The sequence below is a fragment of the Nannobrachium achirus genome (genome assembly GCF_963921795.1).
Source record: "Nannobrachium achirus genome assembly, chromosome: 18".
Taxonomy (NCBI): domain Eukaryota; kingdom Metazoa; phylum Chordata; class Actinopteri; order Myctophiformes; family Myctophidae; genus Nannobrachium; species Nannobrachium achirus.
The window spans coordinates 49637654-49651075 of NC_137825.1; the positions used below are offsets into that span (position 1 = coordinate 49637654).

Sequence of the window (13422 nt, forward strand, 5' to 3'; positions counted from 1 at the left end):
GGGACGCGACTTGCTGTGTCGATTTGGTGTTAAATTGGACTGTTCCAGCGATGGCATTTTTATGTCATGTCCTACGCTGGGCCTTTACAATTTATCTGTCAGTAAGGGGGAACCAACAAACTATTACTATAATTGGGACCTTTCTGACAGAAACTTATCTGAGAAGTTACATAAAATGATACCAGATGATTTCACCAAGTCAACATTGCTACGTTGTACTGCACATTTTTCACCATTCACAAGAGATCTGACCTATGAAAACTTTTGGTTTAAAATCAAAAATGAGGACGAAATAAATTTAAGTAATATGTACTTTAATGACCAGTTTAGTGCCATTACTTTAAATTTAACTGAAGAGCAAACATTGTATCACACTTTGACAGGCACAGACGCACACATCCCCCTAGGAAAGAAACTAGGTGATTGGTGTGATATAGGCCCCTGGTTAAAAACAGTGTTACAGGCTGTTGATTGGCAGCAGGGTGGTTCAGGGAACTGGTATTCACCCAGCATGAAAACATACTGTACTCCACTAAATGTCAATTGCATGATGACAAGAACGTCAACTAGCTCTAACTCAAAACAGGATTGGGAAACATTAATGGTACTAGATACCTCAGAAATTTCACCCTTGCTTGCACAAGTACCAGAGTGTTTGTGGGCAAAAGACAAATATGACATAGGGCAGATAAAAAATGCCAAGCCTATTGGGGTGGAGGGTAAATCGACGTTCAGACCCAACAGGGCCCAATACCCTCTGAGTAAAGATGCAGAAGAGGGGATATCGAAAGTACATGCATCTCTAGTGGCAAAAGGGGCTATTGTCGAATGCCCTAACTCACCCTGTAATTCACCCATCTTGCCTATTAGGAAGGCAAATGGAGCCTGGAGATTTGTGCAGGATTTGCGGCAAATCAATCAGGCAGTGTATACGCCTACCCCTGTAGTTCCTAATATTGTAACCATTATGTCGCAGGTACCGGCAGACTCTTGCTACTATAGTGTTACGGACTTGTCCAACGCATATTTCAGTTTGGCTGTCGACGTGGACAGTCAATTTTGGTTTGCGTTCACTTTCAAAGGGAAAAAATGGACTTGGACTGTTTTACCCCAAGGGTATGCAGCAAGTCCAACGCTGTTCACAGCAGCGTTAGCGACAAATCTGGAGTCTTTTGTGCCGCCCGAAGGCAGCGTTTTAATCTCCTACATTGATGATTTATTATTATGCAGTAAATCAAAAGAAGCATGTGAAAAAGATACTATAGCCTTGTTACAATTCCTAGCTGAGAATGGCCACAAAGTGTCAAAAGAAAAATTGCAATTTGTGAAACAAGAGGTAAAATACCTAGGCCATGTTATTACTCCTGAGGGACGGAGGTTGGGAAAAGAGAGGATAAGTGCTATTTTGGCCATGCCACGTGCAAGCACAAAGGAGCAACTAATGTCCCTATTAGGTATTGCAGGTTATTGTAGGCCATGGATCCCAGACTATGCAGAAATTGTGGAGCCTTTATCTGACCTGATCTATGGAGGGAAAAAATTAGCTATGTCTGACAAAATTGAATGGACGACAGAAGCATTAGGTGCCCTGACCACACTCAAACAAGCCTTAACAGGATCCCCATGTCTGGGTCTACCTAACCACGAGAAACCTTTCAATTTATTTGTTGCAGAAAAGAATGGCTTCATGTCTGCAGTATTAACCCAGAGGCACGGTGACAAACAGAGGCCTGTGGGTTATTACTCCAAACGCTTGGACAATGTGGCCAGGGGGCTTTTGCCATGTCTCAGGGCTGTCGAAGCAGCCACAGCAGCGGTATTAGCAACAGCTGACATAGTAGCAATGCATCCATTGACTGTTCAGGTACCACATGCAGTCCATGCATTGATTACGCAGGCACGTACTGCACATTTGACACCTGCACGCCTTCTACACTATCAAAATGTGTTACTAACCATGGCTCATGTTACTTTGAAGAGATGTACGGTTCTTAATCCTGCTAACCTTCTCCCTACAGAAGATGACGGGGATCCGCATTCTTGCATGGAGCTATTAGATGTTATGTCTAAACCAAGACTAGATCTAACTGACATTGAAGTACCTAACTCAGACTTAATTCTCTATGTAGACGGCTCAGCTCAGAGGAGTAAAGATACCGGGGAGCCACTAGTGGCATATGCTGTCTGTTCTGACACTTCTATCTTTGAAAGTGCGAGGTTACCAGCACACCTGTCAAGTCAGGCAGCCGAATTGTTTGCATTAACTAGAGCTTGTATTCTGGCAGAGGGGAAGACAGTGACCATTTATACAGATAGTAAATATGGCTTCAGCGTTTGCCATGATTTCTATGCGATCTGGAAACATAGGGGATTCCTTACATCAACTGGAAAGCCAATAGCCCACCATGTGTTGGTAAAGAATTTGTTGGCAGCTATTATGTTACCAAAAACAATAGCTGTCTGCAAATGCCAGGCTCACACTAATGCTCTGGACCCCATATCACAAGGGAATGCATTTGCAGATAGGACTGCAAAGAATACTGCTGTCTCACCCTTCTCCCCAGTTTTACAGATGACGGTGCTCCCGGCACAAGTTAATCCTTTCTCTATTGACAACATTTCTTTGTTACAGACAGGAGCTGACGCACGAGAGAAGAAACTGTGGGAGAAAAAGTGTACATTGGACGCCACCAGGAACATATGGGTGAACTCATCTGGCCTACCAGTTATGCCGAGATCAGTTTTCCCATATTTAGCAAAAATCTCACATGGACAAGACCACGCTTCCAAATCAAAAATGATTGAGTTGGTAAACAAATATTGGTTTGCCCCAGGATTTACTACTTATGCCGACCAATTTTGTTCAAAATGTGTAATTTGCATGACACACAATATTGGACGAGGCTTAGTTGTGCCAATGTCAGCACAACCAAAACCAGACGGGCCTTTTGAGTATCTCATGGCCGATTTCATCACTTTGAACCCATGCCAAAACTACAGACATGCTCTAGTAATTGTAGACATGTGGTCTAGATGGGTGGAATGTTACCCATGTCGGGACGAATCTGCTAAAACGGTAGCGGATGTCCTATTACGTCATATTTTTCCACGATGGGGGCTCTGTAGTAAATTGGGGTCGGATAACGGCTCGGGCTTTGTGAACAAAGTTATTCAAAGTCTTTCTCAAAACCTACAATTTGATCTAAAAAGGCATTGTGCTTATCATCCTGAGTCTGCAGCGCCAGTAGAAAGGGCAAACCAATCTTTGAAAGGCAAATTAACTAAATTGCAAGCTGAAACCAAACTCTCCTGGATCCAAGTCCTCCCACTGGCTCTCATGTATATGAGAGGCAGGACTAATGCAACATTAGGTCTGTCCCCTTATGAGATTTTAATGGGGCGTCCAATGAGAATGACAAATATGCCATTCCCACAGAATAAGATGTCGTTAATGAATATTGATGACGATATGATTAAATATTGTATTGCACTCAACTCTGTGCTTAAGTCTATTTATCCGAAGGTGAAAGCAGCGCTTCCAGATCCTAAAGCCGGCCAACTACACGACTTAGAGCCAGGAGATTGGGTGGTGATCAAGGATCTAAGACGCCAGCATTGGTATCAACCCAGGTGGCTAGGGCCCTTCCAAGTTCTTCTCATCACGCCCACCGCGGTTAAAGTCACCGGCAGGGAAACCTGGGTTCATGCGTCGCACTGCCGAAGGTTCGGCCAACGTTCACGTTCGTCCACTGTCCCACACTGAAGGTATGAAGATACAGGTGCCCACAGGTTCGACGTGGGGCCCAAGGATTCCCTGGGCCATGATGACGTTGGGTGTAGCCCTGTACCTATCAGTGTGGACGTGGACGACAGGGAGGAGAGAATGGTACCAGAAGGAGTACACAGAGTACCAGAAGGAATGGTACCAAATGCACACACAAAAAGAATCGTTGCATACATTACATAGAAGAGACCTCCATCATCCAAACTTGGCCATGTCAATGACACTCAGTTTTGCAGTGCAGATGAACTACTCGAATTGTTGGATATGTCAGCACCTGCCTCATAGCGCAACGGCCCCAATATGGATGGCCCTTCCACTGACAGCAAAAGAATGGCGTTTCTATGACTGGCAAGGTTTAAGAGAGAACAATGTTTTGTGGGATTCTGAATGCCATGATCCTCCTGGGAGTCATTACAGGGGGGTAGGGGATTTTATCACTGCTAATCCATGGACCCAGTACAAGAAGATCTTGGATATTATAGAGATTGGGGTAAACAGGCTTGTAGAAGTTGGGAAACACAGACTTAATAAGACTATGATTCACAGGGTGGGAATGTTAAACCAAACAAACATAGCAACTAATGAGTTTGTATTCAAAGTTGAAACAATCCATGTCCAGACAAATTGTACATTTGCTGAAAAAACGAAATGTATGCGAGGGAAGTCCAGTGTCAGCCTAAACTGTTATTCTGAGATTTTCTATTTCTCTGTCTCAAGTGAATTCAAAATGAATAGAATAAAATGCAATGATGTCTCTAACTGCCAAGACCAAGCACAGACTAAAGTAACTTTCCGGTCCTCAGACATGGGTAAAGCTATGCCAATAGTAGAAGAGGGAAATATCAAATATTGTTTCACTGGAACTCTGATCCAGGGAAAGAAATATGTAGACATAGGAGAAAGTCCTTGTGACAAAGAAACCATAATGCTAACCAACCTTACTAGGCCTTCATATCTTCCTGAAACTGTCTATGCAGTGTGTGGAGGGAAAGCGTACACGCACCTCCCAGCCAATAGCCATGGTACATGTTATTTGGCCCATGTCATTCCAATGATTAGAAGGGTGAATAGTTCTGAAATTCAAGAGGCCTACTCTGAACACAGGAGGAAAACTAGTCGTAAAAAACGGACATTAACTTGGTGGCAAAAAGTTCTCGGGGTGATAATACCAAATTATGGAATCTATAATACACAGAGCGAACTGGAAGCCTTGTCTACTGTCCTGGAAAAACACATGAATGTCTCAGACGCAGCTATTGAAGCTTTGGCCACTGAAGTTAACGAAATCAAGGCCATTACTTTGCAAAATAGAATGGTTTTAGATATCATGTTAGCCAATAAGGGGGGGGCCTGTTCTGTTATCAAGACAGAATGTTGTTCTTTCGTGTCAGATCCCACTAAAGCAATCACTAAACTCCATGAGGACACCCAACTCGGGGTAAAAGAGCTAAAAAAAAACCATGGGGGGATGTTTTGGGGTCTATTTGAAGACTGGTTTGGAGGTATCGGGAACACACTGACACGTACACTGATTCTGATTGTCATCACTGTGATCATACTACTCTTAGTTTTTGTTTGCCTATCTGCATGCATTAAAGCGGTAATGTCAAGAATTGTCGGGTCCACCTCTGAAGTAATAATCCAACCAGGAAGATCACAGTGGTCACCGCCATTCAACAACAGTGACATTGTTTAGACGATGTGGATTTGGGCTTATGGGTAGATGGGTGATGGGTCCCTTAGAAATAGTGACATTGCTTAGACTATGGGTGTGGGCTTATGAGTAGATGTGAGGTGTCCTTTAGGAATGGTTTTCTTATATTTGAAATTTATACCCATAAGGTATAAAAAAATGTGTGATGTGCTCTTTAGAGATGTTTTACTATATTCTATCTAGACGTGGGTTTTTTATTTGTTATTTTGAGTTCTATCCCCCTTAACGTCAATATAACTATCTGAATTACAGGCCAAACTAAGGTGGTCGCTAAGGAAAAAGAAAAAAAAAAAAAAACTGAACTCTAGGGCCGTCTAGGAATTTTTACCTTAAAGAGTTAATATAAAAGAGATAAATATATTAAATAAGGTTTTCGCCTAGACCTGTTTTCAGATACGTAAAAGACGGAAAAACAAATGTCATTACATTTACTATTAATGACCATATTCTATGATCAAAAGGGAGGGATGTTATAGAATTTTATGAAATGTAATCTTTGTTTCTTCTTGAAGGTAGTCAGAAGGTCATGTAATTTAGTTTAGTCATGTCAGGGTGTTTATTCCTAGGTTTGAGAACAACTGTTGTGTGAGTCACTCTTTCACCTGTTACCAGAATGTCATGATCTGTCTAAAGTATTCCTGACTGAAAGCCTTAAAAGGATGTTTGTTAACTTGACTCTTTTTTATTTTAAGTCCCCTCTGAAGTGTATAAAGAGGGCGTGTATAACCTGTGCTCGGGAGTGGAGAGTTGCTATGCCCATTGAGTGTAGTTGCTGTCTGCTCAGGAGCTCCTTTGATGAATAAATATTGATTGTGTTTGAACACTGCTCGAACCTTTCTTTTCTCAAGTATATTTTTATGCAATAATTATAGAAATCCATAACAGTACTTGTACCTACAGTACAATTTTGAGGTACTTTTACTCTACTTTCCATTTTTGTTACATATACTCTACTATAAATACAGCATTTGACAGCCTCAGTTACTTGTTACTTTGCAGATTTTATTATTAATAAAAAACATAGATGGACCACTTAATACTGCTATGAAGTTGATCTACAATGTGCGCCCGCACGCACGCACGCACGCACACACACACACACACACACACACACACACACAAACAACTGTTACTGTGTTACTGTGGAGACGTTTGCTTGTATTTGTCTTTGAGACATGTTTTGTAGTGTTTTAGAAATTTTACTTAAAAAGAATAAGGTTTTAGGATCCCGGGCAATGGGATTTACAGTATATATCCTAGAACCCGCAGGGACAATCAGCCGTATTAGTGGTTGTTGTTGGTTTTCAGGGAGATATCACAACCAATGCATTTTCAAATCAGATCCACAAACACAATAAAAGTCATGCTCCACTCCTCAGTCTGGAGTGGCCACATAGAAGAACGCCTTGGTTATAGACATAGTGGAGGACAGATGTGATCTGGGATTGTTAACCTACAGTATATGCACTCAATATACACCTCTAGAACACATAGAATATGTACAGTAAGGTTCAGTAGAGTACAGTAAAATTACAGTAAGGTTCAGTAGAGTACAGTAAAGTACAGTAAGGTACAGTACAGCACAATAAAGTACAGTAAAGTACAATAAAGTACAGTAAGGTACAGTGGAGTACAGTAAAGTACAGTAGAGTACAGTAAAGTACAGTATAGTAAGGTACAGTAGAGTACAGTACAGTAAGGTACAGTACGGTACAGTAGAGTACAGTATAGTATAGTACAGTAAGGTACAGTACAGTACAGTACAGTAAGGTACAGTAGAGTACAGTAAAGTACAGTAAGGTACAGTACAGTAAGGTACAGTAGAGTACAGTAAAGTACAGTAAGGTACAGTAAAGTACAAAACAATACAGTAAGGTACAGTAGAGTACAGTAAATTACAGTAGAGTACAGTAAAGTACAATAAAGTACAGTAAAGTACAATAAAGTACAGTAAGGTACAGTGGAGTACAGTAAAGTACAGTAGAGTACAGTAAAGTACAGTAGAGTACAGTAAAGTACAGTAAGTTACAGTAGAGTACAGTAAAGTACAGTAAGGTAGAGTACAGTAAAGTACAGTAAGTTACAGTACAGTACAGTACAGTACAGTACAGTACAGTACAGTACAGTACAGTAAGGTGCAGTACAGTATAGTAAGGTACAGTACAATACTGTAGGGTACTGTACCTTACAGTACCTTAAAGTATCCTATTTGTTGGGTTGGAATCGAGCCCACACTGTTTCGAAGGAACAGTATTTCTAGTTTATTTCTATATTTATATACTAGTCAGTATCTCCTCAAAACTTTGGCGCGCTTCATCTCTTAAACGCTTACACCTTTCAACACCATTCAATTTTTTATGTGTTCAGCTTACTGAGGACACGTGTGCTTGTATTCTTGGTTTTGAAATGTTTTGTAGTATAAATATAAAAAAATAAAAATGTTTAACTTTAAGCACCCAATGCATTTCCAATGGGTTTAGTGAGTGGGAACAGAGTGGAGAGAAGGATAATAGACCCATGTTTATGTTAAGGCGCTGTGGCTGCAGTGTTCACACTTCAGATATGCTATCTATATCATTGCGTTCACACAGGTCTGCTCTCTGATTTGATCCAAATATCTAAGCTTTGTGATGTATATATTCTGAGTTAAAACTACAAATATCTATAAATGTCCCTCTCCACTCTACTGATTGAGACAGCTGTGATTAAAGGCCTGTCTGTCATTGGCTGTTCTGTGGTGCTGCCAAGTACATTTACTCAAGTATATACAAGTACTTGTACCTACAGTACAATTTTGAGGTACTTTTACTCTACTTTCCATTTTTGTTACATATACTCTACTATAAATACAGCATTTGACAGCCTCAGTTACTTGTTACTTTGCAGATTTTATTATTAATAAAAAACATAGATGGACCACTTAATACTGCTATGAAGTTGATCTACAATGTGCACACACACGCACGCACGCACGCACGCACGCACGCACGCACACACACACACACACACACACACACACACACACACACACACACACACACACACATACACACACACACACACACACACACACACACACACACACACACACACACACACAAACAACTGTTACTGTGTTACTGTGGAGACGTTTGCTTGTATTTGTCTTTGAGACATGTTTTGTAGTGTTTTAGAAATTTTACTTAAAAAGAATAAGGTTTTAGGATCCCGGGCAATGGGATTTACAGTATATATCCTAGAACCCGCAGGGACAATCAGCCGTATTAGTGGTTGTTGTTGGTTTTCAGGGAGATATCACAACCAATGCATTTTCAAATCAGATCCACAAACACAATAAAAGTCATGCTCCACTCCTCAGTCTGGAGTGGCCACATAGAAGAATGCCTTGGTTATAGACATAGTGGAGGACAGATGTGATCTGGGATTGTTAACCTACAGTATATGCACTCAATATACACCTCTAGAACACATAGAATATGTACAGTAAGGTTCAGTAGAGTACAGTAAAGTACAGTAAGGTACAGTAAAGTACAATAAAGTACAGTAAAGTACAATCAAGTACAGTAAGGTACAGTGGAGGACAGTAAAGTACAGTAGAGTACAGTAAAGTACAGTAGAGTACAGTAAAGTACAGTATAGTAAGGTACAGTAGAGTACAGTACAGTAAGGTACAGTACGGTACAGTAGAGTACAGTATAGTATAGTACAGTAAGGTACAGTACAGTAAGGTACAGTAGAGTACAGTAAAGTACAGTACAGTAAGGTACAGTACAGTAAGGTACAGTAGAGTACAGTAAAGTACAGTAAGGTACAGTACAGTAGAGTACAGTAAAGTACAGTAAGTTACAGTAGAGTACAGTAAAGTACAGTAAGGTACAGTAAAGTACAAAACAATACAGTAAGGTTCAGTAGAGTACAGTAAAGTACAGTAGAGTACAGTAAAGTACAATAAAGTACAGTAAAGTAGAATAAAGTACAGTAAAGTACAGTAGAGTACAGTAAAGTACAGTAGAGTACAGTAAAGTACAGTATAGTAAGGTACAGTAGAGTACAGTACAGTAAGGTACAGTACGGTACAGTAGAGTACAGTATAGTATAGTACAGTAAGGTACAGTACAGTACAGTAAGGTACAGTAGAGTACAGTAAAGTACAGTACAGTAAGGTACAGTACAGTAAGGTACAGTAGAGTACAGTAAAGTACAGTAAGTTACAGTAGTACATTACAGTACAGTACAGTACAGTAAGGTGCAGTACAGTATAGTAAGGTACAGTACAATACTGTAAGGTACTGTACCTTACAGTACCTTAAAGTATCCTATTTGTTGGGTTGGAAGCGAGCCCACACTGTTTCGAAGGAACAGTATTTCTAGTTTTTTAATTGGAATCCTGAAATGTAACATTTTGAATTAATTTCAAACACATTTAATTATATACTCATGTTAACTTTATGAACTTAAATACAAATAAATACTTTGGACATAAAAAAAAACTATTGGCCGATATTAGCATGAAAATTCATATCGGAAAATATTGGTATCGGTAAAACTTTTTTTTAATGATTTTTGTATTTTATTTACAAGAGTTCTTACTGTATGGTAGTTAGGGGTGTGCCAAAATATTAATATGATTTTATAATATAACAATTTATATTAAATTCCCAGCGATATATAGAATAAATGCCATTGAATGGGGGTCAGTAGCCTAATACATTTCAAACTGGGAGTCCTTGAAATTCAAATGGTTGAGAATCACTGCTAGATATTATATTAGCATATATCGGTAATCAGAAATTAAGAGTTGGATATTATCGGTTATCGGTTATCGGTTGTAAAAATTTCAATATCGGACAGATATGAAAGTTTCATGTCAAGATTATTGTGACCAAAGAAATTGCCAATTACGATATAATCGCGATAATCAAAATATCCCCAACATTATCCTGGGGCGGAACATTTGTCGAAGAATAGATCGACAAGCTCACAACGCGTGCAAGAGTGGTAGAGAGCAGTGGCGTCAGTTCAGCAGAAGCTATGGCAACATGACTGGTGTCTTGCACGCGCACCTTCGCGCGCGTGCAAGACACCAGTCATGTTGCCATACGTTAGCAACAGGCATGATTAATTTATTTTAAGAAGTACATTTTACTTTTTTCCCCCTGTAGCCACGGTATTGGCATACCCAATTGACGCCTCTGGTAGAGAGTGAAACAAAGACGTATCGTCGCAATGCGACATGTTGTGAGCTTGTAGATCGTCTATTTCCAGGACTGTCTTACCAAGTATAGAGGGTTTGAGTGGTACCGGAAATGCAGCTTGGCAAATAAAAGGTGAATTGATCCCAGTGCATGACGGAGGACAATTTCACGTTAAATGTAAATCTCCACGATAAGATTATAGTGTGTTTTAATTTTTTTTTATTTTATCACGATAAATAACGTCCCGTCCCCACCTTGAAGCGGTCCACGATGTCCTCGCTGAGCTCGTAGAACACCAGCTCGTCGGCGAAGACGTCCAGCGGCACGTGGGCGGGCCGCCGGAGCCGCCCGCCCGACTGGTAGAAGTACAGGATGGCGTCGAAGCAGGCTCGGTTCCGGTCCAGGAAGAGCTCGTTGCGCAGCGGGTCGAAGTAGCGCAGCCGCCTCTGGGGGTCCCCCAGCATGGAGTCAGGGAACTGGGCCAGGGTCCGGAGCTGGAGGGGAAAAGGCAGTGGTGCTTTGGGATTTTCTTTTCAGGGCGGACGGTCATTTATTGACGTCACGTGCACGCGTGTGCACGCGCCTCTAGAGGCTATTTAGATAGAAAGGATGTCAGCAGATCTAATGGTGGGAAAACAATAGTTTTCTAGTCTTAATTACATTTGCATTGTTACTTAAGATTTTATGTTCTACTTTCTTTTAATTCATTTAGAAAATACAGCGCTGCAGTAGGCTAGAGAAACAAAGTTTGCCTTGAACGAATCTGAAACACTAAATACCACAGTATTGGAGCCATGTATGATGACACACACACATCGACACATGCACATGCAGTCACAGCTGGAAACCTAGGTGTTAAAGTAGGCTATATCCATATGAATAGAGGGGGCTTGAGGACGCTCACACATTCACCACTAGAAACCTGTTATGCAAAGTAGTAGCCACTGATTAAAGTATAGCTTGTAGTTATCGCGGGGTGGGGGGTTGTCGCGGCTCTCGTGGGGGGTATGCACGCGTTTACACGCTCGTGCACCGTTCGGTGCCGTCCGTGCGTCCGTGTGGGAATTTATTGACCACGCGGCGTCTGGTCGCGGCTGGCCTCCAAAGCGCTACTGGGAACAGGTGATTGAGCTTTTAATCCATTTAATAATAATAATAATAATAATACATTATATTTATAAGGCGCCTCTCAGGGCACTCAAGGTCGCCGTACAACAATAAAAAACAGCCGTTGATAAAAACACAAATCACAAAATCACAATAAAAGCAGAACGGTTTGCAGCAGAGCAACAATGAGGTCAGGCATACCGTTGTTTCCTGTTGAGATTGGCACATTTCACCCAGGTTTTTTTTTTCATCTCACTCACGTCACTTTGTCTGCTGACCTCACACAGCAACGAAATAAACAGAAAATAAACAAAAATAGAACAATTCACAGGAGGCAAGCAGTGATCACCCCATGATGTGCACTGCAATGTAGTTTCAAATGCACTTACATTGCAGGCGCTTTTTGAGAGTGAAAAAATAAGAAGACACGTGTGACATGTTTTATCTGGGCAGCTTGCCCCAGGAAATGTGCCAAGCTCAATAGGGAACAACGGCATGCCTGCCTAAACAGGTGAGTTTTGAGGTGGGTCTTAAATGTGGGGAGTGAGTCATGTAGGCCTGCAAACGCAAATCTGTGTCGCTTTAGATTTGAACCACTTCAACCATTATTTTATGCTTTAACTATTGAAAAATAGCAGATACACAAGCTCACAGCGCGGCACCCAATGCCTCGTTGCGAGCTTGTAGATCTGCTATTAAATATCGTGAACATTTGTGCAAAACTTTGAATATTTTTGACCCAATTCTATCCACGAGTTTCCAACACCCCATAGTGCATTGCGCAGACGTCTGCACCGAGCTTCCGCCGCCGATTTACAAGCCCACAACGGGTTGCATCTGCGACGCGACGTGAGCTTGTATGTCTGCTGTTAAACCCGGAAGTTTGGTCCCGACAGTCTCCAGTTAACTCCCGCGGAAACTTGTGGATAAATGTCTTCTAAATCCTTCTTCTAAATCAGCTCAAACCTTTTCATGTCAAGGACCCCCAAAATTACATGTATTTGGCCGCGGAGCCCCATCTCAAAATACGTTGTTCCAGTGACCCCCCAGAAGCAAATATTTGAGTTACAAATTTAAAAAAGATATATTAAAAAATACAGTATATATATTTTTCAATAGTTAAAGCATAAAAGGGTTGCACGGTGCAGGGGTCATCACCATGTCCGTACATCGATAAATGTGCAAATTCAAAATGTCTTTTTTTACACCATTATCATTTTCTTATTTTCATCATGAGTCCCAATCACTGAATGTCCATCTCCACTAGGTTTTTTTCTGAATATGTATTGACACTTATTTCCTATGACACGATGGCATATTACAGTTTTTCACGATCGTTAACACACATTTCTCAATACAATAACAATAGCTTTCTTAGAACTGCAAACACAATACTGCAAACCTCACGCACAAAACGCTAAACCTGACACTCCCTTCCCAAGATGACTCTTTGCCATCAAATCACTTAACACATGCCATTCATTGAGTACACACAGCTAAGCATTTGCTGCACACTACCAAGCATTTACAGCACACTGAAGTGAAAAATGTAAAACAGAAATAGAACACACCATATGAATGACAATGGCTCTGGAGAATGAGCTATTTCTCCTTTTGTAAAA

The 13422-nt window shown here is 40.9% G+C and overlaps 1 protein-coding gene across 1 annotated transcript in view; it reads right to left on the reverse strand.

The window, feature by feature from the left end:
- The window catches only part of LOC308303165 (potassium voltage-gated channel subfamily A member 1-like), a gene marked incomplete at both ends in the record, with an annotated part of 30342 nt that overhangs the window by 15698 nt on the left and 1222 nt on the right, over nucleotides 1-13422 (reverse strand). The window contains one exon of the mRNA XM_080747489.1: nucleotides 10948-11187. Within this exon, the coding sequence (XP_080603615.1) occupies nucleotides 10948-11187 (240 nt within the window). The remainder of the gene's footprint in view (nucleotides 1-10947; nucleotides 11188-13422) is intronic.